The sequence below is a fragment of the Xenopus laevis genome, chromosome 4L, assembly GCF_017654675.1.
Source record: "Xenopus laevis strain J_2021 chromosome 4L, Xenopus_laevis_v10.1, whole genome shotgun sequence".
Classification (NCBI taxonomy): Eukaryota; Metazoa; Chordata; class Amphibia; order Anura; family Pipidae; genus Xenopus; species Xenopus laevis.
The window spans coordinates 106,020,826-106,045,557 of NC_054377.1; the positions used below are offsets into that span (position 1 = coordinate 106,020,826).

The following is a 24,732-nucleotide window of genomic DNA, read 5'->3' on the forward strand; positions in this document are numbered from 1 at the left end:
AACCTATTCACGAGAGTTAATAGCACCTATGATGGACGAAGCTTGTTGTTTTTGGTATTTTCCAGCACCAAAAAAAAAATTTCCGTGGAAGGAGGACAATGCTATCCATACAGTACCATGTCTAAGTCCTTCATATTTTGGCATATACTTTCTGTTTAAGTCATGTGATTCTGCCCCAAATCTGGGCCGCAGGCAATTTCTAGGTAATTCGCACGCGCAGAAATTGCTCTTTAGTTATTTGTCTTTTCTTCCCCTGTGCACCATCCGAATTCAAAACTTGCATGTGGCGAACACGTCTCTGATGACATCCCAAGCCTGATGCTTTTTTTTTTTTTTTTAAGAAAACATTTTTTTACATATTTTAATTTTTTTTATTAAGCTGCTTGTCCACATTCCAGTCTCAACCTAAGAAGCAGACCGGTCCGACCTCAAATCCAAATTTCTGGTGCTGCTCCCCAAAGTCACTGATCATTACATCTGCAATGGGCAGCTGATCTATCTTCAGGGTGTTAATTTCCAGGACTGTTCGTGCATATCCTTTCTTCAGCTGTCAAAGATAAAACATGATCACTCTAATGTCAGGTATAAATATTTACCCTAAGAAATGGTTCTGTATATGACAATTCAAAAAATTATAAAAACACCTGTAATCATTTATGTTTTTCCCATTCTGTGGCTCTGCTTTTAGATACATTGAGCCTAATTCAATTCACTAAGAAACAGAAAAAACACCATTGTAATCTAAATTCAAACTTGAGTCAAGGATACCCAAGCATATTGCCACCTTATAACAACTATTTTATATTTTAATACAAGTTTTAACAGAGGCCCTGGCAAAGTGTTGGATACAATTCAAACAAAACTGGGATAAAACCAAATGTTATGTAATATTACAATGAATCTAATAGGTTTTCCTAAAAAATACAACACTTTGAGCAACAAATTAGGGATTCACATTACTTAACCCTGATGATATTTTGGTTTTATTTCAATAAGTTGGCTACATTAGTAAATTGAATTAACCCATAGCGACTGACCACTGATGCCATAGCCTGTATTTTTCTATGTATTCATTTTTTTGTGCATTTCATTTTATTTGGCTATTTGTGAGAATGTTATTTCTACATTAATACTACAAGAGTTGCAAATCAAAACTCTATTTTCAGTGCATTCCATGTCTCCATTAGATTAAGCTCTCCCCTTGGGTGAACACACGTATTCTTTTCTGTTGATGACATTACCTTTTCCTGTCTTTCTACCCTGCCTGGCTGGTTCATTTTCCATCTTTCACTCCATTACTCCTTCACATTATGTCAATAGAATATCTTGCTTGTACAAGAATGTTCCTTAGAATGGATATTATCATTGCTTTTGTGGATTCAGAGAATGTATTGATTGGTAAATACATTTGATCTTGGAAAGGCTTCCATAAGTCAAAACCATGGCAGTATCAATACAGAGATATCTAATTGCTTTATGTTTGCAGTAATATTTATTACTGATTCAGAACAAATTAAAACAAAAGTACATCAAAATCACAGCAAAAACAAAATAGTTTAGAAAACTCAAAGCCTAAATCCGTGTTTGTTTGGAAATAATGGTTCAGTTTAGGGATATCAATAAGGAAATAATATTTGTTTTAAGTGCAGTTTTTGAGAATAATAATAATAAACTGCTTTTTGTTACTACTCATTAGAACAAATTAACTTTAGGTAGCTTCACGTAGATCACCCTATAACTCTTTTTATGACTCTTCCTATTTATACAGGGAACTTCCTTCCATCTATTTTTTTCATTTTACATAACTGGTAGGTTACAAATATACTACCTATATACTGTACTTACCGCACAGCCATCATGCAAAGGTCTGATGTATGGGTTGTTATCATAGGAAATGTCCTCATCATTGGATCCAAGGAACCTTAGGGCTTTGTTGTAGTGCTTGGCCACATTGTCATGCCAAGCAACAGAGTGTTGACAAGTATAGGTGAAGTTTTGCCGGGCAGATTGACTGAGGAGTCTCAGGAAGGTCATTTGTACTTGGTTAATGGTGTTACCCTGAGTGTCCACATAAGACAGCTAAGGGAAAGGAGCAAAAAGGCAAATTTTAGTATCACTATTGCAAAATTCACCTTTTTCTGATTAATATTAATATAAGTGCATGACTAAAACACAAATATCTGATTAAGAAGGTAATATGCAGCCATGTCATTCTGATGTAACCTACCAGCTTTCCTCTCTTGAACTCACTGAACCATGAGCCAGGTTTTTCTTTAGGCCAGGATGATATCCTCACCTGTTACCACAATACAGAATTAAGGACTCATTTAAGAACATAAAGCACAAAATTGACTTCATTAAAATGCTATTCACAAAGCTCCTTCCATCTTTTCGCCCTCTATACATGTACCTGGCTGAAAAAAGGCAATTTAGCCCCGGAATTAATACCTTCCTAAAGGATATGCTACTTCCAAGGCCCTCTGCGTGTGCTGTATCTACACATATGCCATGCGCTAATGACTTACAGAATAATCATGCATTGGCTCACAATTTCTGGCAATGATTCAAATTTGGCTCACTGGAAATGGAACAATTTATGGCACACATTTAAATTTGTATTCACCTTGGAAAGTGCAAGATGCAATGCAAGAGTTCTGTACAAACACTCCTTCCCTTCCCCATTTGTTGTCACTATTTTGCCCTACAGATTAGCAGCAGCAGCACCATTATGCAGGGGTTGCTTTGAGATGACTAAATCCTTTTAAACACAGAGGCAGACTGGAGCAATACTTCTGCCAAACTATACAAACTATATAACAGTTAATTTACCTGCTTTTCTCTAAATATTGCCACTGATAAAACAAGTCATTTTTACTTTACACAGCCAAATGTGGCTCTACTCACTCCTTCTGATTTCTTGTCTGGATATATACAAGTCTCTCCTCCAGCTGTGAAATTGCAGTAAACTTTCAATGAATCACTGGAGCAGCCCTGGTTTGGATCAATCCAGTATTCACCTGAACAATAAAAAAAATGCATTCTTAAAAAACAAGTCCCACTATTTTGCATCATTATGTAGCACCCACACTCAACCTGAACTTCAAAACTATTCAGTGTAAATATAATTATTAAGCAGAACATTGGTGGGCATAGTAGGTCTATACATTGTGTCATTCATAGCCTGTTTTATTTTGTAGATTTAATAAACTTAACAACTCTCACATGGTTGTAAAGTGAAGTGAAGACATCCTACTGAAAAAGTGATTTAAATTCAAATATTAATTTATTATTTCAAAATTTGACCTAAACAATGGATTCAACTTTCATCATCACAGAGGTATGATATTAACATTCTTAATACTGGATTCATTTTACATGTTTTAATTCAAAGCCAACAATAATGAATTTTCAGTAAATGACCTACCATCGGTGAATTTTGGGTGACTAAGCTGCAGGTCTTTGCATGTCCTTGCTGGGTTGTCACGCTCTCCTGTGGGAAATTTCATGTTCTGAACTTGTTCTTTTAGTTTATCCACGGAATTAAATAGCTGGTTCTTTTCATCTTCGTACATGGTGTAGTCTCCAGCATCTGCCATCATATCATCTGAAGATCTTCGGGTCTTCCTTGGTGACTGGATAGGCAATGGTTGGATCACTTCCCCAGGAGGGCCCTAACATAAGATATACCATAAAGATTAAGCAAAAATGTATTATAAAACATTTTGGTACTAATACAACTCTAATATTATTATTAATAATAATAATTAAAAGTATTATTATTATATTAATAATTTCATAGAGCTGATATAACATAGCAGAGCAGAGCTTGATTATAGTCCATATCAGTCCCAGCCCAAGTGACTATATACTATCTTTATACCATGTTAGTTACACAAATTCCCAGAACTATATTGCCCCTCATACCAATATACATATTCTGTAGGGATGAGTCAATTTATCACAAATAGATACCAACATCTTCAATAATTACTGTCCTATACACATACTTGAAGAAATACTTACAGGTGGACCAGGAGGTCCAGGAAGACCACCATCTCCCTTCTGACCAGATGGACCCTGCAATGAAGAGAAACAAAGGTTGAGGGTATACTGCATTTAATTTAAACCGACATTTGTGGTGAGACAATGGAGAGCATGCTCATTAGAAAGTAACAATGATCAGTGTTAAAAAAGATACATATTCATTCTTAAGAAAATAAATTAAAGGGATTGCTAAATTCAGGGATATTGGTATAGTATACAGATTTTACATTATGCACAGTTTTGTAGGCTCAATGTCTGTCACCCCATATAGATGACTGTTTTTTAGGTGGAGTAAATAATACATCAGTTTGCTTCTGCATATACCACACCAATGCATTCCTAAGTAATGGTATCACATAGTTTGACACATGAAGCCACCTCTGCATCTAGAATTGATATAAAACTAACTATAGGAAAACCATACAGTTAGGGAGTACTGCCTAAAAAGAAATAATGAAGAATACGGTTGGAACTAATGAAAAAAATGGTCAGCAATAGCAAATGTAAGGTTAGTAAATAAATCACAGATAGAGACTTCTAATGAACTGCATGAATGGCCAGATATGGAATGTTACAAAGTAAATGGGGAGTAGATGGAAGAGAATCTACAGGGTTAGTAACATTAAGGGCAAGTCAAATGGTACAAGCTACTTACATTTGATCCCTTTGAACCCTTAGGACCTTGAGGACCCTAAAACCAAATCACAGTGGATGTTAACAAAATGCTTCACAAATTGGTTTATGCATGCATTGTCTGCCAGCAACTGTATGGGCATACCAACCCTGCCATGAAGTACACTGATGTTGGAAAGCAATATATTGTTAAATTATATAAAAAGGTGGAGAAAAACATTTTGTATTACTGCGGTGACACAGTGGCCCACAATAACTAAGCTATAATATGCCACAAATGTTTGTATTAATGTGTTCCTCAAATGTAGGAAATATACTGGAAAGTTCCTTTCTTCACATCTTTATCATGGTTCTCAAAAATGTCATATGTGTTTTCAAAAAAATTTCAGATAGAGAGTAAAAAAAAAAATCAGATAAAAAATAATATTTCTCTATTTCTGTGCCTGGGTTGGCCAAATTTGATTATGTTTACGTGTGAATTGCTCATTGCCTGGAATTCCAAATATAGTTTTTTACAATACTTACAGGTAAACCGGGGGATCCAGGTGGACCTGTGGGACCAGCCGGGCCTGTTATACCCTAAAAATGTAAAAGATACATGTTACGATAAATAGTTATTGTTTAAAATATTTACAAACTGGATTATTTAGATCAGTTGCATCAGCAGATACAGTAGATTCAAAGAAACTGGACAATTCCCTTTGGATTGGATTGTTGTAAACAATAGGCATATTAGGTCTGATTCAGTTTGCTAGAAAAATGTCACAGTAGTGTGTAGGGCAGGGATGTCTGATTAAAAGCTTATGGGCCAGATGTAACTCTTGAAAAGATTATGAACCCCATAATCTCTTTTGGTAACATCATGGTTTTATAGTAATATGCCTCTCTAAAATGTCATTTAGTTAATCAGCACACTATATGAAAACAGTTTGACATTACTACTGTAGGGAATTCTAGACCTGATTGGATATTCCATTTCTTATGAAACTAGCTAATTATTAGGATAGTGATGTACTTACGCCATCTCCTTTGGCTCCGTGAGAACCTTGTAAACCGGGAAGTCCTCTGTCACCCTTCTCACCCTGCTCTCCTGGTGGCCCAATCAGACCAATCAGACCTGGATGTCCCTAGGATTTGTTGTGGTAGAAAGATTAATTAATATTAAAGAATTCCAGTTCTAGGCATGATGTCATGTATGCAGTAGGTTCAACTTTAACTGAATACTGGAAATAGTGAATAGATCAACTGAACTATTTCCTGGAATCCACCCTGTTACTGTATATACTCCTTTTGGTAACCCTTCCTGTACCCTTCTTTGAAAGCTTCCTACTATTTCCTGGAGGAAATTGTCATTACTACATCTTTCAGCAATGCTCTGTTCGTTAGATGTGACTCATCATAACAAAATGAATAACCATATAACGTGTATGTCATCTTCTTATATCATCAAGTTCACATGAAAATCACTGAAATGCTTCTCCTACTGCTGTAAAAACTCTGATCTTGTAAAAACAAGATTCCTTATTGTTCCCCTGTAGGTACTGATACTGTTGCATATGTATTTGATACATAATTCCACATCTTAACCAATAAAGTTGCCCTGTGCAGTCTTTACTTTTTGCCCTTTAGTGTTATATTCTACCTCTGACTGATAGGCAGCAGGATTCCTCTTCTAGAACTATTCCCTGTGATTACAGGAAAACTGCTGTATAACACCTCCGTAAAACCACATCCTAATGATCCCTGGCTTTTGATGAACAAGTCTCTACAATGGTAGCCTTACCTTCTCACCCTTTGTACCGGGATCTCCTTTTAGACCTGGTAAACCGGGAGGACCCTAAATAAAAGAAAGACATTAATTGTTACTACAATTAGGGGGTTATTTATCAAAGTCCGAATTTATCTCAATATTTTCTGCTACAAACTCCGAACAAATGCTTAATTATTATTACAATTTCCCGAAAATTTGCTTTGTTGGAATAAAATCCAAATTTTCACAATTCAATTGATTTTTGTCCCGAAAAATTTGGGGTGTTGCATATCCAGCGCACATCAAAAAATCATTGGGACTTCTCCCATTGATTTATGTGCAACCTTGACAGGTCTGAGATGCCGAATTTTCTGATTCAGACTTTTCCATCCTATGGGTTTAATAAATTCCAAAAAATGTGTGATTTTTTAAAAGTCTTGATTTTTGCATTTGGAGTTTATTAAATAACCCCCTTAGACTCATCCAAATGCATTACCTGACAGTTAACATATAGCCTATTGTCTGTTTGAAAACTATAGCTTGGTTAATTGTACCACATGAATTTATTCATTAAGCTTACATTTTAAGTACAAACTTGACTTAGCATGATGTATATATGACCAGACCATTCAGGAAAACCAAAAAATCTCTTGATAGACAAGAAATACTGTAATACTGTCCATCTCACTTACCATTGGGCCTGGAGGTCCATCCTGCCCAGGGGCACCTGGAAGGCCTTGTTCTCCCTAATGTCAGAAATCAAATTTAGATGCAATCAAAAAAAAATGTAATTCAACAGTTATGGCATTTAAATGTATGGTTTATCGCTATCATTCTATCATTTTATATTCCATGTTTTTCTTATCTGAGATTGTGGTGCTGAACTAATAATTAAAAAGCCACGTGAAAGACCAGCTGTCTAACACACATTATCCTTTTTAGTTTAGTATGCTTTTTTGGTGAGGTCCTCATGTATCAGTTATCTGTTGTTTTTGTATGTAATCTATATGTTCAATGTATACCACTATTTATTCTACAGAGCAGTGGAATGTGTTGCACATAAATACCTAATAATAATAATAATATTGTAAGTACATGCAATCAGACTTAAAGTAAAAAAAAAAATGTTTTTTCTGGCTAAATATTCTTACCACAGGCCCAGGAATTCCTCTAAGTCCTTCAGGCCCTGGTTTCCCAGCAGGTCCCTGTGGTCCAACAGGACCAGTTTTGCCAGGTGCTCCTTCTGCTCCAGCCTCACCCTGGAATATGATAACAAAGGTTAGGCTTTCCATTTATCATTTTTATCCATTTAATTAGTGAATGAATGTAAGTGGTAGTAGGGTCAGCATCAAACATAACTGTTTCTCACCTTTGCACCTTTCTCTCCTTGTCTTCCTTCTGAACCAGAAGCACCAGGAGGTCCCTGTAAAAGAGAAGGCATTAGCCAGGATATCACTTACACACTTTATAACTGAAATGAATAAGAATAGCTAAAAAAAAAAATAGATTGATTTTACAAATGTTATGGACAAAGTCATACAAGATGCTTTGATGCCTATGTGGACATTGTGCTTCCCATGGGGAAAAAAACTTGATAATACCTTGGCATTGCATTGTAAATTATGTTACTCAATTCAGTAATCACACAAAAATACCTGCCAATCCAGTTATGTGAATTAAGTGGCATACCTTTAGCCATCTATATTTAGGGCAAAACTTTTTTGTAATATACTTTTAAGTTTTCTTATCTCCTCTCCATTTTAAACAATTATTAGTGGTTTAGGTAATAGCCGTTTATTAGCCTTTTTTCAAATGATGTTATCCCTTTAATAAAAGGCAAACATTGCACTTGAGTTAACCTTTTCAAGTATACACACATTTAGTAAATAAATATTAGTGTTATGTGATAAAAGTGTGCTACAGGTATAATCACTTATAACAACCAATCTGCAGGTATGTTATTGGTTGCTATGGTTTGCTTCACATGTGCAAGCTTCGAGACATTTATTGAGTATGGGGGATACATTTATATTGATATTTAAATTGGAGCTGAAAGGATAATCCCACATAGATAAAACACAGTTATACTGCCATTACCGAGATGCATTGTTCCAGCCATTGTTAATGCACATTCTGCTGTGCAAATGACGAGTGGACGTTGGCCTGATGCATCAATAAGCAATGGCTCTATCTTTGTCTATGTGGCAGCAATATACTATGTACAAGAGCAAGTTCAATGTGTTTAGCACAACAGTAATTCAATTCTTCATTTCAGAACAGACAGGTTTGTAAGTACAAATGGACATGCAATAAAAAGAGGCGCTTAATTACTCATGAACACCCATTGCTACTGCAATTAGAGAGGCAAGTAGTACATATATCAGAGTGTTTTCTCAATATATTCAATAAATCTGTAGTACATTATTTCATCTCAAATGTTTAAGAAATTTCTAACGTAGTAGGTTTACAAACCACATATGCATAACTGAACACCTAAAAAGTCTATATGCAGCCATGCATTCATAGTGATATTTAAATTGTCACCTATACAGGCAAAATGACAAATCTATACACAGTTATCTAAATATACATATGTACATGGTCTGTTGACTGCAGAACCCTCAAACTTGCCACCTTTCAGTGATGTGCCTGATTATTTCCTGTCTTTGTTCCCTAGTTCTTGCACAATACAAAGGTAAATCAATATCCTATTATACCATGCAATAATTATTCATCTCTACGCACTCCCACAGCAGCAGCTGCCTAAATCTTGCTCAAGTTGAGAGCTCTGTTTATTTTTTATTGACCCTTCCAATTCTTATTTCTATCACAGTTTATTTATGTAGATGTACAGAACTTTTGTCTTAACTCACTTTTCGAACACATAAAGGTGAAATCACAACATATTGTAAAAGAGATCCAGCACACACACACAAAAGACTGTACTCACTCTCTTTCCTGGAGGTCCTGGTGGTCCAGCTTCTCCTGAGGGACCAGGTGGACCCTACAACGACAAAAAAAATGATTAACTCCTATTTTTCTAACTGCACGTTTTTATAAATGGGTTAGAAAGGTGCTTTATACATGTTTCCCATATATAACTAGGGGGAATTTTGTTTTATACTGCAAATAAATACAATGTCAATCTAACAATAGCAGTTTTAACAAGTATTAGTTAATTAGCAATGTTAGCAAATTCCACTTTACTAAAAGGTGGCTAGATAGTTGGAATAACTAGTAGCAAATAGTTATGCATTATGTAGATAATGTTAGTGTCCTTCCCAGGATCTGCTGACCCGAGGCTCCATTCCGCTAAATATGCAGTGCTTATAAAAAAAGGGGTACAAGTGCTGGATGCTATTGGCTGTTGAAAGCTTAATGTTGATCCACAGAGCACTTTCACCTATGGTATTGTTGATGCAAGCTATGCAAGTACCTGGAAATACATTATTAATCTAGTACAAGATGTAGAGCGCAGAGCATTCAGGGCAAGGGAGCTTTGTACTTAACACACTCCGTAAGGAGGGGGCAATTCATATATTAGTCAAATGCTAGGGTGCCAATCAGCAACAAAAGTATATAAATTAAATAAAACATGCCCCTTACACATGCTATCAAATATTTAAAATAAATAATGTGACCTTCCTCAGGAAAAAACAAAAAAGACAACCAAAATTGCAAGTAAAATAAGAATAAAATGGTTTTGAAAAGTTTAATACTTACAGGCTGTCCTGATTCTCCATCTTCTCCTTTATCACCAGAAACACCATCTTGTCCCTTTTAAGAAAAAAAAGAAAAAGTACTTTTAACACATCTCTATATGCATAATTAAAGGACACTTCCATGTTATCTGTGAATGTTTTACAAGGTGCCTTTATGCTGGAACTGTATGATGTAAATAAATTAGCTTTTGCTAATCTAAGTCAAGAGCCTCAGCAAAATGAATGATCTATAAATACCTATGATTTATTTATGTACTTGGCTGTGTTTCTTGTAAACACTATGCATCATCTATGTTCTTTCTGCATTTATCCAGTTTGGATTCATTGCGTCTGAAATGCTTGAAAATTTGTCTTCCGTGGAGTAAAACAAAGAGGGAGATTTCTGTCTATCTGCCCACTCAGAAATGTCATAATTGCATAGGTGTGTGGAATATACACACATATGCTTAGCCCATGGCTTATGTCTCAATGGCAGAAGTGACATTGTAGGTTCAGAGGGGAGTGGAAGAATGTTAGCCCAATTCAAAGGCAATATAAGCATTTTATATTTAAATTTGTGAGATCATTGTTAAAAATGGATAAACCTAGCAAAAAAACCCTAAAAAAACACCCTTACAATGAGAAACGAAAGACAAAATATAGTACTTACACTTGGACCAGGTTCTCCAGGTGGACCAGGATCTCCTGGGAATCCAACGGGACCCTAAAAGTGAAATACCAGGTTAAAGGTTTCGAGAATGATAAGTAAAATATAAAACAAATTATTCTAAGTCTCGCACTTACAGGATTTCCTTTAGGACCATCATCTCCTGGAGGTCCCTTGGGACCAGCAGGCCCTGCAGAGCCTGGGGGTCCAGCCTCGCCTTTCTCTCCCCTTTCGCCTTTAGGACCCTGAGAAATATTAACCCACTGTTAGATGAGGCACTGTGTTAGGACAAAAAAATCTAAGGGGCAGTATTTTCCAGAGTAGGCTAAAACCGGACATTGTACATGGTGCCAAAATAATGGGCCTAGAAACCTGGCAAAGGTATGTATACAAGGAACATGTTATAATATTAGTAAATCCATCATGATGGCTGCAACTCATATATGTAGATTTGGTGTGCCTGCTGTCTTGGTGTTACTAATACAAATGGTATGAATAGGTAATCATTTTTCAATTAATTTCTCTTTATCTAAATTGTACTTATTTGCCCTTAACGGTTGGCTCCATTCAAACCAATATGTGAAATTTTACTAAGACTGGAAAGCGGTCAAAATCTATGTAAAGTGAAGTTTGGTTATAAAATGCTAATAACATTTTAATAAGCTCTGACACTAAAAAAAGTCATTCAAAGAATCTCCCTGAGTGATAATTATTCTTTCAGAGCTCCGTGGCACCAGTAAGTGTTTAATACATACTGCTTGGATATCTGTTCTTTTGAAATAGAAAATCCCTCCAACTGAACTAATTTTAAGAGAAAGCTACCATGTATTCTGATTTCATGCTGAAACTTACACCTATGCCAGCTTCTCCTGGGGGACCTGGGTTTCCAGCTTCTCCTGATTCACCCTATGAAGAAATTGTTAACAAAATTAGGTAATTAAGTAATTAACAAATGTTCATTATGTCAGTTGGTTTACAAAGACCAGTATTCCTGCAGTGGAAGCTTGTATGTTCCATGGAATGTCCACACAACTGAAACAACAAATCTCCTTGCTTTGGACATAAATGAGGACAATCCATAGCACTTTATATCAGAGAGTCGACACTCAACTAGAAATCTAATTTCAACAACAGATGGAGAACTACATGCTGGACATCTCCAGGGGCAGGAGTAGATTTTTATATTCTTTTATATAAGCTGAACATTCAGTCCCATTATGGAGTAGCATCTGGACATTTTTAGAGTCTCTTCTGCAGAAAATTGCGCTCACTTCTTTTATCTAATAATGATATACAGAATGGCAGTTTAGAAAGCACAAAGAAACATTCGCAGCATACAATGTTCATTACTAAACTTAATTTATTTTGACCATTTCTCCTGAAACATTTATATTCTCTTCTGGAAATTCTTCTTCTTAAAAAAACCTTCCTTTGGACTCTTAGTTCCTGGCTATTCCCTCATATGTGTACCATTTAAAATAACTGGATACGCAGATCTGTAATCCAGCCTTCAGTTGTTGTGCCACAAGGTAACTATAATGGGTACAAGGTCTGAGAGATGGGAGATTATATCACATCTTTATGTCTTTTAACCTTAGGCTACCGTAATAACTGAGCATAAATGATTTCTGCTTTACAAATGGCATTTGAGACACAGCAAAATATATTTTCAGTCAACAATTTTGTCTTTCAACAGTAGCATCCAACTTAAAGGGGTGGTTTGCCTTTAAGTTATCTTTTAGTATGTTATAGAATGGCTAATATTAAGCAACTTTTCAATTGGTCTTCGTTATTTATTTTTATAATGTTTGAATTATTTGACTTTTTCTTCTGACTCTTTTCAGCTCTCAAATGGGGCATCACTGACCTCATCTAAAAACAAACACTCTGTGAGCTACAAGTTTACTCTTATTGCTACTTTTTATTACTGATCTTTCTATTCAGACCTCTCCTATACTTATTCCAGTCTCTTATTCAAAACAATGCATGATTACTTGGGTAATTTGGACCCTAGCAACCAGATTGCTGAGATTGCAAACTGGAGAGCTGCTGAATAAAATACTAAATAACTCAAAACCACAAATAATAATAAAATTAAAACCACTTGCAAATTGGCTCAGAATATCACTCTCAATGCTTTAAAGGTGAAAAACCCTTTTAAGGCCAATGGACCACAAGACCTGAATTTCTAAGCATAGCCCTCAACCTGCCCAAGAGTTACATATATGTTTTGTAGGCTTTGATTGTTTTTGGACAGGTATGGGTAATAGCTCTGCATCATACAAATAAGGACAATGTTTATGTCTTCTCCAATGAATCCTTACATAAGGTAAGCCTCCACTATATACCAAAACAGAAATAAACTCCTGCATCCTCCTACAAAGTATAGGCCAACACTTAGACGCCAGATAAGCATTTAACTATAATTTGTCTAAAAGGGTTGAGAACAGATGAACATGTCTTGTGCAGTTATAAATAACATATAACTAGTATGTACTTCTTAGATCATATATAACATATTTAATGTTAACATCCCCTGCTATGCTGAGGCAGATGGTTTAGGTTCAGGCTTCCCCTTGTGTGTTTAGAGCTTTATAAATAAAAACTCACCAATGTTCTAATCATTCCTATGGGATTTTTAGAAGAGTATTTATCAAGGGGTGAAATTTAGAACTCACCATTTGATAATATGGTTCTAAAAATCCCATAGGAGTGAATAGAGCATGGGTGAATTTTTATTCATTAAACTCTAAACTCACGTTTTTATACATCTGCCCCATTGAGTATATGAAAGCCCCTTGACTTGATTATTGAGAATGCAAAATACCCTTGGACATGTTGACTGGTGGCTCTGACTCCTAGAATGTAAAGACTCTGGACTCCTACTGTTTTAAAGTCCTTTGGGTCTTGACCTTAAACGTCATAACCCTATTGCTCCCACCCAGGCCAATGTATGTCATGAAGCTCAATGACACATACACTTATAAGTGGAAAAAAACATGTAATTTAAAAGAACTAAGTGCTTGTTGCTGCTCTCTAAAAAAAACGGGCTCCCAATGAAGCGGTCAATGAAAAATAGATATAATACACTTTCCAGGTCCATTAGAATAGTAGGCACTGTGAAAAATGTAATACAAGAATTGACAATTTCTTGTAACACTACCAAAATCTTTTGACATAGGAACAGATGGGGCATTTAAAGTGTAGATGTTGCTCTGGACTGATAATGAATTCATTTAGAATCAGACAAAAGGTTTCAGCACCTGCTTTAAATTTACCATCCTGTGAAAAATTAACGTGTAGCACAGAGCTTCAAATAATTTGGGGACTGTTTTGAATAAATATTCTTATAAAATGTATTAAAAAGTGATAATTTGGGGAGTAAACATTTGTATCTGTTCTACAGGGAGACTTAGATTTAAAATCCTAAAGCACACATTAAGCCTCTCAGTATTATTTTTCTAGCTCAGTGAACTGATAAATGCATCCAGACATAAGTAAATTAATATTAAAATGTTACTAATTCTCTGCATTAAGTATGTCTGGTGACTTGAAGTTAGTTGGTTCTCAGCCTACCCAACAAGAAACGATATCCTTGATCTCCAAAAGCCAACAGTAGCCTCGGGTTAGCAATAGCATCACCACACTGTATTAAAGAGGCAAATTAGGGTCCGGCCATCTTATTCCCAGCTAAAACATAATTGAAAGCCCTGTTTTGGGTAAAGAAGCTCAACACAAATACATGTGCATTATTTTTTTTTGTGTCAAGCCAAAATCTTTTTATCTAAACTGAATTTAACACATAATAGCCTGGTAGCCAAAGTAACTAACTCAAGGCTAATATGTGTAGCTGTGTTGTAACTTGTAGCTTATGTTGTAGCTATGGTTTGAAAATCAAGGTAAGTATAGGTTGCTGCATGGTACAGGTATCTCCATATTTGAGCCCAATGCACGAGTATCAGGAGTTTAGCAACAGAGACCAGGACAAGGAGCTGTTGGGGCCTCTACAGCTTCAATGCGACCCAAGTCTGTCTTCCTAATGATAGACATGAGAATAGCACCCAAGCATCAAAAAACAGTGTTTTCCTGCTTTGGTGCTATTCTTGTGTCTACCACTGGCTGGGGCTAAGGAGCAATCATTCAGCAAAGCTATTAAGTGGCTGCTATTTGGATATCTGCCAATTGTTCTCTTGATAGCCTGCTAATGGGCTGCTAATAGGCTGGGGAGGGGAGTGATATCCCTCCAACTTGTAGCAGTGTAGCAGTAAAGAGTGACTGAAGTTTATCAGACAGTTGGGGGCAACTGGGAAATGGATATAATATCTAGCCCCATGTCAAATTTTAATATAAAAAATGTTTGCTCTTTTAAAAGCCATATTTAAAGTGCATAAATCTGCTGGATGCATTTGACAATAACATGTTTTCCCGTTAAGGGAATGGCCCTGAGAAGTGGTGTAAATACAGAGGGACAGATCCCGCAGCTGTGGTGGTCCCCCTTGGACCCTGTCACCACGCATATATGCAAATTTCCATTGTTGGGTCTGACACAAATGAGATTAAAAAAATTACAAAATCTCCTGCTCATCCCCAGTGCTTGAGAACCAATTCAGATGCAGTTTGGCAGCATACCATCCCTAAAATCCTGCTGCCCTAGGTCTGGGTTTTTGTGGCCTTTCTAGAAATCTTGGCCTGCTCATAAGACCATGAAAGGTTTGAAGGGCAAACAACTTTTTTTTTGTTGCCAGTACTATGGAACCACAAATGTACAACCCTGGGTTGTTACAGCACTGCCATATAACTATACTTTAATACCCCTGCTCCGTCTGTAGTGTGTGGAGGTATTTATGACATTATGTAACACAAAGCAGGTATTAGAAGAAGCTATACTATAGAAGTCATTTATGCAGCAAGGTAAACAAATGAAAAAGAGATATAGAACGATAAGTAGGTTTAAGATGTTACTATAAAAGGTTACATTAAATGGTTACATTATACCAGACAGTGTCACGTACAGACTGATCCAAAGAGATATAAAAGAAGAAATCAACTATGGGAAATAACATTGTATGGTTTGGCTTGCTGCAGTGAGATACGGAGAAATGTAACAAAATAAAAATGATGCAGAGACCCAATATAGTAAAATACACAAAGAGGCATGAATAATCAAATAAAGCTTATACTTAGAGGTCAGGATTATAGAGTTTACGCTCATAAAAAGAGAGATTAAAGAATGCAGCCTCATAAAAAAAAGTATTAAAGGCCGCATTCTCATAAAAACCAAAGAGAGTGCCCCACTGCCATAAAAAGAGCACTTCTCCCTAACAGCAAATAACTGTTGGATGTGAACAAGTCCATTATTATTATTATCAGCTGTTACAATGTCAATGCACCTTGGTTTTCAAAAACACAAATCCAGTCTCAAGATCAATACACACAGGGCTGAGAGGCTTTGCATGTCCAGTATAAACAGTATATCTTGATGCTGTTCATTATTACACCTATAAACAGGGCCACACTTCTTTAGTCTATCCTTTAGTCTCTCTGTAAAAGGCACCTGTTAATGCTTTAAACACGCACCCACATTGTAGCGGATTTTAATTTATTCTTTTTTACTTGCAGGTTTTATTATATTCTGAGATATAAATGTTCTTCTTCCAACTAACATTTTCACTGTAGCAAGCAACTCGTCTATGCTGGTTTCCTGCTGGCATTCCCATTCATGCCCTGTTAGACAAGGTAAAGTATATTGGTGACTCACAGCATGAGTGAGATGTTGGCGGCTGGCACACAATGTTAGGTTGAGGAACTCACAAATTAATAACTAAATATCAAACCAGTTGTAAAAAAAAATAATGGCAGTGGTTTGTTTTAAACAGAGCTATTAAACCACCACTACAGATTAGTGAGTTTTTATAATAATGGTACTTTTGCCCCGAGTATCACAAATTCATAAGAAATTAAGAGTGAATGACTTAAATTGAACTCTATAGGAAATGGAAATGCTTTATTTTGGATATATCCAGGTATGGGTTCTGATCTAGAAAGAAAGCTCTGAATTATGGGAAGGCCAACTCCCAAAGAGGCCATTTAATCAAATAAGTCAAATCTTTAAAAATGATTTCCCGTTTCTCTGTAATCATAAAACAGTACCTTGTACTTGATCCCAACGAATATATAATATTTTCCTTATTGGAGGCAAACAATCCTATTCGGTTTAATTCATGTTTACATGGTTTTTAATAAACTTAGGGGTAGATTTATTAAGGTTTGAATGGTAATTCAATTAAAATTTTCGAGTTGTATTTTTGGAGAAAAAACTTGATTCAAGTTCCGTCAAATTCTATTCGCATTTGATTCGAGTTTTCAGGTCGGTAATATTCGTTTGGATTTTAGACACTCTCGTTTTTTCTGAAATAAGATACTATTTGGGTTTTGAGATCATTCGCATTCATTCAAGGTAAAAAAAAATCTTTGATAAATAAGTATGGAGATCCAAATTATGGAAAGATCTCATATATATATATTTAAGATTTACACAAGATTTGTTGTCCATGATAAAGGTCCTAATATGGACCGTAACATTGGACACAAGTAGTATGTGAAATAAAAAGTTTTCGCGAATTTGATCGCAGCGAATTCTAAGCAAATTCGCCCATCACTAGTTGTTTTCTACTTTCCTCTTCCTTTTTGCATAATGCAAGGCCATTCAATATAAGAATAAAGGTTAAGCAAGTCAAGAATCAAATGGAATGGCAGTGCTTAGCATTTAAAGAAAAGATGCTAATTTCTCAATAACCTAGTTTGTGTTGGCAACTGAAATAAAAGGAAATGACATATGCTTCAGACCTCAAATTCCTTAGATATAAAAGACATAACGATTTCATCTCATGTTTGAATCTGCAGAACAAAATCTATAAAACAATTTCTATTTTGAGATGATAAGTCCAGAGTGTTGCTGTATGATAAGGCTGCACATCCTAAGAACACAGTTTTGTCCTGGAATGATTGAAGGCAGCTATTAATATATAATATGTCTGCATGCAAACACTTTAGACAGAATCTCTTTAATGCATGGAAACTCTGGAGAGATGGATAAAAGCACTGTAGACAGAATGTTCCCATAATGCAAGGGAAAAAAAGCAAAAAAGATTTATCTATTAATGCAGATGAATATTAATCCCATTAAATTAATAAAAGTTATTCAGTGCCATACTTCTGAGGTCTGTATTTTAGTTTTGATATTACTCTGAAACACTTTACACTTTAGCCCAGTGCTTACATTTCATTTAATTCTCAGACAGAGATGAGTGAATGAATGGCAAGTGAATTCCCATAAGGGAAAAACATATCATTCAGATCAATTCACATCTAAACAAGGAGGAAATCCCAATAAGGAGTAAACTAAGGATCAGTCAGCACACCATCTGACCCAATTCAAGATTTTGCTGTGTGATTTAAACTTGTTAAAACTTTTATTATTTTATTTTACTAAGACACAATAACCACAAAAACACTAATATAACTGTTAAAATTGTCACTTCTTAGGGACAGTGGAACTGGCTGATTATGAATAACCAGCTCCATAAACACATATACTCCACCTTTAATTAATTAGAAAATACAACCTCTAAGTAATTAAAAAACTATAAAAAATAAAAAGTGAAGGTCTACTAAAAAGTTTCTTAGAATTAGCCATTCTATAGCATGCTAAAAGCTAACCTAACGGTTAACCACCCCTTTAAAGCTATTAACACTGCAGCTTCAATGCACATTGCCATACATTAGTTAGTAATTGTTCTATGTAGTGTTTTTTCATAAACTTTAGTATCATTTAGATGGGTTACCTTAAGATATTACATATTATCAGTGACAGTATTTCTTTATTCTGCAAAATGCAGGAGTACATGGGACCCCCTCTGTGAGTGTCAAGTATGGTATGGCTTGTACCTTCCTCTGAAACTTTAATTTATTTTATGTTAACTGACTAATTGCGTGCAATGTAGAATCAAAAACCGACTTACCTTTTCACCAACTGGACCAACAGATCCAATGGATCCAGGAGGACCTTGAGGACCCTAAGCAAAAACAATACAAACAAAAGTTACATTATCAACAATCTCACTGGAATTAGAAGATAAAAATCTTAAAATCTTCAGTACACTTACATCAGCACCGTTAGGACCTTGAGGACCTCTAGGACCAGGGGGACCAGGTGGACCCTATAAAAAAGCAGATCATTAAAAAATAGTAAACACAAACTCAATTATATAGTAAATGCTTACATAAGATAATATGAAAAGGTTTAGATTTTTTTCTCTCATTTCCTTAAGCAATGCATAACAATATTTGAAATATGTGAGATATTTATGAAACAAAACACATGTAACGTAAGATTTTTATTATTCAAATTTGTTTTGAGTTTCAAGTATGTTTCAGCATTTCATAACCAGCTACTGTATATAGTTAAGTTATGTAGTAACATATTTGGGAAAAAGGGGTCTGTCATATAATATAGGGCCACAAACGTTCGTTGTGAACGTTCCCATACGTTCAACCTACGACCGGCCCAACGTACTTCCGTCAGAGGTCATGGATATTGTCGTGTACTTCCATCAGAGTTTTCATGGATATCGTCAGATCATCAATACACGCGGATCGGCAGCCGATAGAAATTTTCTAACCTGCCCGATCGACCGAACGACCGATGGGTATGGCACGACAAATGTCGGTGCACTCCACATACGGTCCGAAAGTCGTACGAGAGTCGTACGAATCCTCGATTCGTATGATCTTATGTTTGCGTCTATGGCCAGCTTTATACATAGGTTTACAAAACAGTGTCTATGTCATAAAACATAATGATTCATAACAATAGTCCAGTACAAGGAAAACAGGAAAGAGATTTCTATTTCTATAGATAATATTACCTATTAAAGTTGATTATGTACTCAAAAGCAAAAAGTTAAAGGTTTAACATCAAACATGAAGAGGCAGCTAATAAAAGGGGTGAGTTTATAATCTGATCTCTATAGTTCTTATTGTCCATAAGGGATATTTTACTGAAGGACAGCAGAATCATGAATAGTTCCTCTAGGATTAAAATGTATTTATTTATTACATAAATCCTATTTTTATGTTTGTGTACTAAATCGTATCCTATGAAGCAGATTAGAACATGGTATCCATGCAACTTGCTTACCATAGGACCAACATCTCCATTTTCACCCTTTTCGCCTGGGGGTCCAGGAAGACCCTGTAAAAAAAAGTCAAATAAATATTTTTAATGATGTATAACAGGTACCATACATTTTATATAATCGGTGTCTTTTTTTACTAAAACAAGGTTACAAGGACTTAAGGACCTATTATGTTTTAATGAATACACTGAGACTGGAAAAAGAAAAGGGACAGAGAGAAAGAAAGGGACAGAAAGAAAATACGAAACACAAAAAGAGAAATAGAATTTCCTGGGTTGATAGTGTTGATATACACAAGTTCTAGGGTTATGTCAATACATGGCTTAAGGTATTTTAATAATGAGTAATGTTAACAGTGGGGGGGTGTTTTTTGCTGTGTTGAGGAAATCCTTCAATGCATAGGACTTGGTGAGTAATCATTGAAGACGTTTCTCTACTCACCCGAGCAGTGAAACATCTTCAATGATTACTCAGCAAGTCCAGGTGTTTTTAGATTTACCTATACTAGATATACCATGACCTGGATGAATGAAAATCTTCATAGTCATATTTTAACTGATGCGTTTTGAAAAAAACATGTTTTCCCATGACAGTATCTCTTTAAGGGTGGCAAGTTTGTTACATGTGTCCAGATATGTATATTTTTTTCCACCCACCCATATACACTGACTAGATGGAAGGTAAATATTTCAACATTCCAAGACATATCAAAACCAGCAGATCACTAGGCAGAAAACCTCCTATACTGTATGCCATAAAATTACATACATGTATACATTATATCATACACCAAAATACTGGGGGTTGTTTACTAAAATCTGAATTTATCTCATAGTATCAATAAAAATAGCTGGACCAAACGCCCATACCTGATTTTAGCTTATTTAATAATATAAAAAACTTGATTGCTTATGACAAATGGTCTTTGCTTTCAGTTAATATTAAAATGCCCTTGATGAGACAATAATGAGAAAATAAATTCAGATTAGGTCGTAAAATTATACCATTCTTATTGTATAAACTTTATGTTACTTTTTTTCATGCTGAGATACAAATAGCAAGAGAGGGTATGTATGGAGATAAACACTTGTATCCTGTGACATTGGCTCCTATTGCTAATTTACACTATGGCTAAATACTTATCAATGCCTGGTTATTGTTCTGGTAAGAGATGTGAATGTCACATTGGCCTAAGGATGCTGGCGGCTATAAACAGATGATGTAAACTGTACACAGCACTTCTACAGAGAGGGATGTTAATAATTTATACCCTGCTGGGCTAGACTGATGGTATGAGAAGCTGCAACTGGCAATATGGAAAGGCACATAATTCATTCCCTTACTGCAGCTACTGGCACATTAATATGTACATAAATGTGTATCTGCATTATATGCAAAGCAATGTCTGTTCATCTGTATTGTGCATAAGTCTGTATCTAAGTCTGTGTGTTATGCCCAAAGAAGGAAGTGTATAGGTATTTTACACAAAGCATGGGGTCTTTGTATTATAAACAGACCAGGGATTGCTTTTATATAACACACAGAGCACTGAGTGTATTTTTTTATGCAGAGTTATATCTATATTAAACAAATATCAGTGGTTATATCTCATATATGTATATATATATTAAGCAGTGAGCACATCTGTATTATACATAAAGCAGTGGGAACACATGCAATATAGCAACTTTGTATGGAAGAAACACACCTGTACACCGGCAATTGCTTTTTCAGTCCATTTATTGCAAAAAAAAAAACAGCACAAGCTTTTGGGGAGTGCCCCCTTCCTCAGGTGCCCCCTAAGGGCTCCCCGAAAGCTTGTGCTGTTTTTTGCTGCAATAAATGAACTGAAAAGGCACTTGCCGGTGTACAGGTGTGCTTCTTCCATACAAAGTCGCTGAATAGGATTCTGCTTGGAGCAGCCAAGGAAGTGAATGCAACCTGGTGATTCAAGTTAGGGATATGCAGAAGAAATTAATTGTTTCTGGATTGAGATTAGCTTCAAACACATGCATTATACTCAGAGTAGGTGTCATATACAAAGTTGTTTCTAAATTCCTGCTGGCAGAAAAACATTTTTCTCCGGACCCTGTAATGTAGACTTGCCTGTGACAAGTGACTGAGAGACAAGATATTCTCTATGTATTCTGTCTCTGGTAACATCAATATCTTTCTGTACTGAGCAGAGAGTCACATGAATTAACCCTGCCAGCTGGCACCATGCTGATTACTAAGCTGATGACCCATTCATCAAGTCTGCCAGCCACACTGACTGAGGTTTGGCCAGAATGAAACCTGCAGATATGGGCTCTGCCATCTCTTATATGCTCATTTCATCTGCTAAGGTCACAGGGCGCCTCCTGTATTTCTGCGACGTCTTTATCTTAGGCCAGAAATGATGGAGGAATTAATCAAATATAAAATATGAACTGATAATATCCACATTCTGTGTTGTCGGCAGGGACTGCATTTATTCTCCATCATTTTATTCAACTTACTTCCCTTATCATTTATTCAAAATAATGACGTTACTACTAAATTAGGGATAAACAGCACAGTAAAAAAAAACAGTTTTATGCAAGAGATACTTAATGGGACATGTTTCAAGTAATAAAACGGGAACTGTGCTTCCATATAGAGAAATGGACATATAGGTAAACCGAATCAACAAAATAAAATACACAGCTATCACATTCATTCTTTATAAAATGGAACAAGAACTGAATAAATGTGAGGTTATATAAACCTAATAGGTCGGAATGTTGTCAATGAGTAGAATAGAGGTGAACAGAGGTGTAGAGTAGATTCTATACAATACATCAGCTATACTTTCTTCTAGTATCTCTTACTCTTTGTACAACACGCAGTATGAGATCAGTAAGGTATAGCTTACTTGAAGACCAATTGGGCCAGGAGGACCTGGGAATCCACGAGAACCTTCATCTCCCTTCTGTCCAAACATTCCCTGTTGGCCTCTAGGACCTGGCTCTCCATCAGAACCCTAGATGGAAAAATGTGGAAATTGATCACTTCAGTATATATTTCCTATGGCAGACCTGCAGTAGATATAAACATGGGTATGGCTTCAGATATGGGCAGGCAGATTGGCTGATTTTAAATATATTGCCCAATTGCTATGTATATATTGGTAGGGGGGTCAGATTCTACAGACCATCCTGCAATCCTGTTGGATCAAATATGATTTGTCCAGTCTGAAAGTTATCTACTGATTCTCTGTGTCATTGAACATTGTGTTTCAAAGTGTTAAAAATTGCTTTCTATAATGTTTTACAGTAATTAATGAAACCTAAAATAAGAGGTTTATCAAATATATTTAATTGTGCCTCCTTCAAGTTACATGATTATAGCTATCTGTTAAGGCATGGTGAATTTAAATCACCAATAACTGTTTAACAGGCTTGGCAGATAAAGGAAAAGGTATCACATGATTTTGCTTCTTTTCTTATCTCCTCTGCCAGCAAGTTATTTCACTGAAATGAAATACTTTATATTTGATGTTATTTCAACCTGAAACCCTTTAAAACATCTAATGTCACAAAATCTGACACAGAAGCTATTAACCCCTCATCTTAGCTTACAGGGTATGTCTGTGGGAATACAGGATCAGATAGTGACCCTACTCTCCACATTATTGATGTAACAGGACTTACCGCTGGACCTGGTGCTCCAACAGGACCTTGTAGACCTCCTGGTCCAGGAGGACCCTGTGATAAAGAGGAAATATACAAACTTTTATCACAGAGAAAAAACACAGTATACAACTGCAGGCTCAAGTGAATAATGAATTTCTGAAGGTAACCTATCACCCAAAAGGCTAAAAAAAATCTATTTTATTCACTTCAAAGCAATTCCCTGAAGTATCTATTGACACAATACAATGGCTCCTTCTGTTCACATTGCCTTTTAAACACTGTGTATTTTCATCTGGATCATAACTCCTTCAGCATTTAAACACTCTGTAGGCCAAGGCTCGACTTCCGCTTTCCATTTGCACATTATTAATTCCAACTAGAAAAAGTAGTGGTTGAAAATGAACAGTTAGATGCACTACATCCCAGTTTTATCCCACCCCCATTTGCTTTGGGTTGACCTTTGCTTTTATTTCATTCCTTCTCTGGCTTGCAAGGAATCTAAATGCTGCTTGTTTTTTATGGGTGATGCCATTTAGTGCCTATGTTATTCAACTCAAGGGTATCTGAATTGGTTCTGTCTTATAAAGTTTTACCAGATATGGGTGACATAGTGCAATACTTTTTACTGAACCAACACACAGTTTAAGAGTAATAAACTGCTTCGATCTTTGCATTTGTCATGATGAAGAACCCAGTGAGCTATTTTTTGGCTCAGTAACGATATTTATTTATACTGCCTATTATTCTATAAATTTCCATAGCTTGGGAAAAAGGACATAAGTCCATCAGGCTTAACTGTTTCTGGTGGCCATTAAAACCTTAAAAGAGTAAATACCTACATAAGTAAAGTAACATTTTATGTGCAAAATGGGTAAAAGTGGGGTATTGTTATTGATGTCAGCATTTTGAAGAAAACTGTAATGAAAAAGACATGCTCACCTGTTCTCCTTTGTCGCCCTTTCCTCCTTTCTGTCCTGGTTCTCCAATTTCTCCCTTTAAAAAAAAGAAGTGTCTTGATTTTAGAAGCTTTCCCAGAAATCTCTGTGAATGTCATATTTGCAAAGGAGTAAGAATTGCTTGCATTGAT

At 35.8% G+C, this 24,732-nt stretch overlaps 1 protein-coding gene across 5 annotated transcripts in view; it reads right to left on the minus strand.

Annotated features, from left to right (window-relative positions):
• Nucleotides 1-307: 307 nt before the first annotated feature.
• Nucleotides 308-24,732, minus strand: part of col11a1.L (collagen type XI alpha 1 chain L homeolog) — a 126,370-nt gene continuing 101,945 nt past the window's right edge. For all 5 annotated transcript variants that reach the window (XM_041590577.1, XM_041590574.1, XM_041590578.1 and 2 more), the window contains 24 exons: nt 24,585-24,638; nt 23,664-23,717; nt 22,886-22,993; nt 19,995-20,048; nt 18,961-19,014; nt 18,817-18,870; nt 11,648-11,701; nt 10,933-11,040; nt 10,799-10,852; nt 10,151-10,204; nt 9,378-9,431; nt 7,797-7,850; nt 7,579-7,686; nt 7,120-7,173; nt 6,461-6,514; nt 5,697-5,804; nt 5,203-5,256; nt 4,700-4,735; nt 4,024-4,077; nt 3,425-3,671; nt 2,905-3,017; nt 2,228-2,296; nt 1,846-2,079; nt 308-547 (listed from right to left, as the gene is read on the minus strand). In XM_041590577.1, coding sequence (XP_041446511.1) covers nt 401-547; nt 1,846-2,079; nt 2,228-2,296; nt 2,905-3,017; nt 3,425-3,671; nt 4,024-4,077; nt 4,700-4,735; nt 5,203-5,256; nt 5,697-5,804; nt 6,461-6,514; nt 7,120-7,173; nt 7,579-7,686; nt 7,797-7,850; nt 9,378-9,431; nt 10,151-10,204; nt 10,799-10,852; nt 10,933-11,040; nt 11,648-11,701; nt 18,817-18,870; nt 18,961-19,014; nt 19,995-20,048; nt 22,886-22,993; nt 23,664-23,717; nt 24,585-24,638 — 2,034 coding nt within the window. In that variant the 3' untranslated portion in view covers nt 308-400. The remainder of the gene's footprint in view (nt 548-1,845; nt 2,080-2,227; nt 2,297-2,904; nt 3,018-3,424; nt 3,672-4,023; nt 4,078-4,699; nt 4,736-5,202; nt 5,257-5,696; nt 5,805-6,460; nt 6,515-7,119; nt 7,174-7,578; nt 7,687-7,796; nt 7,851-9,377; nt 9,432-10,150; nt 10,205-10,798; nt 10,853-10,932; nt 11,041-11,647; nt 11,702-18,816; nt 18,871-18,960; nt 19,015-19,994; nt 20,049-22,885; nt 22,994-23,663; nt 23,718-24,584; nt 24,639-24,732) is intronic.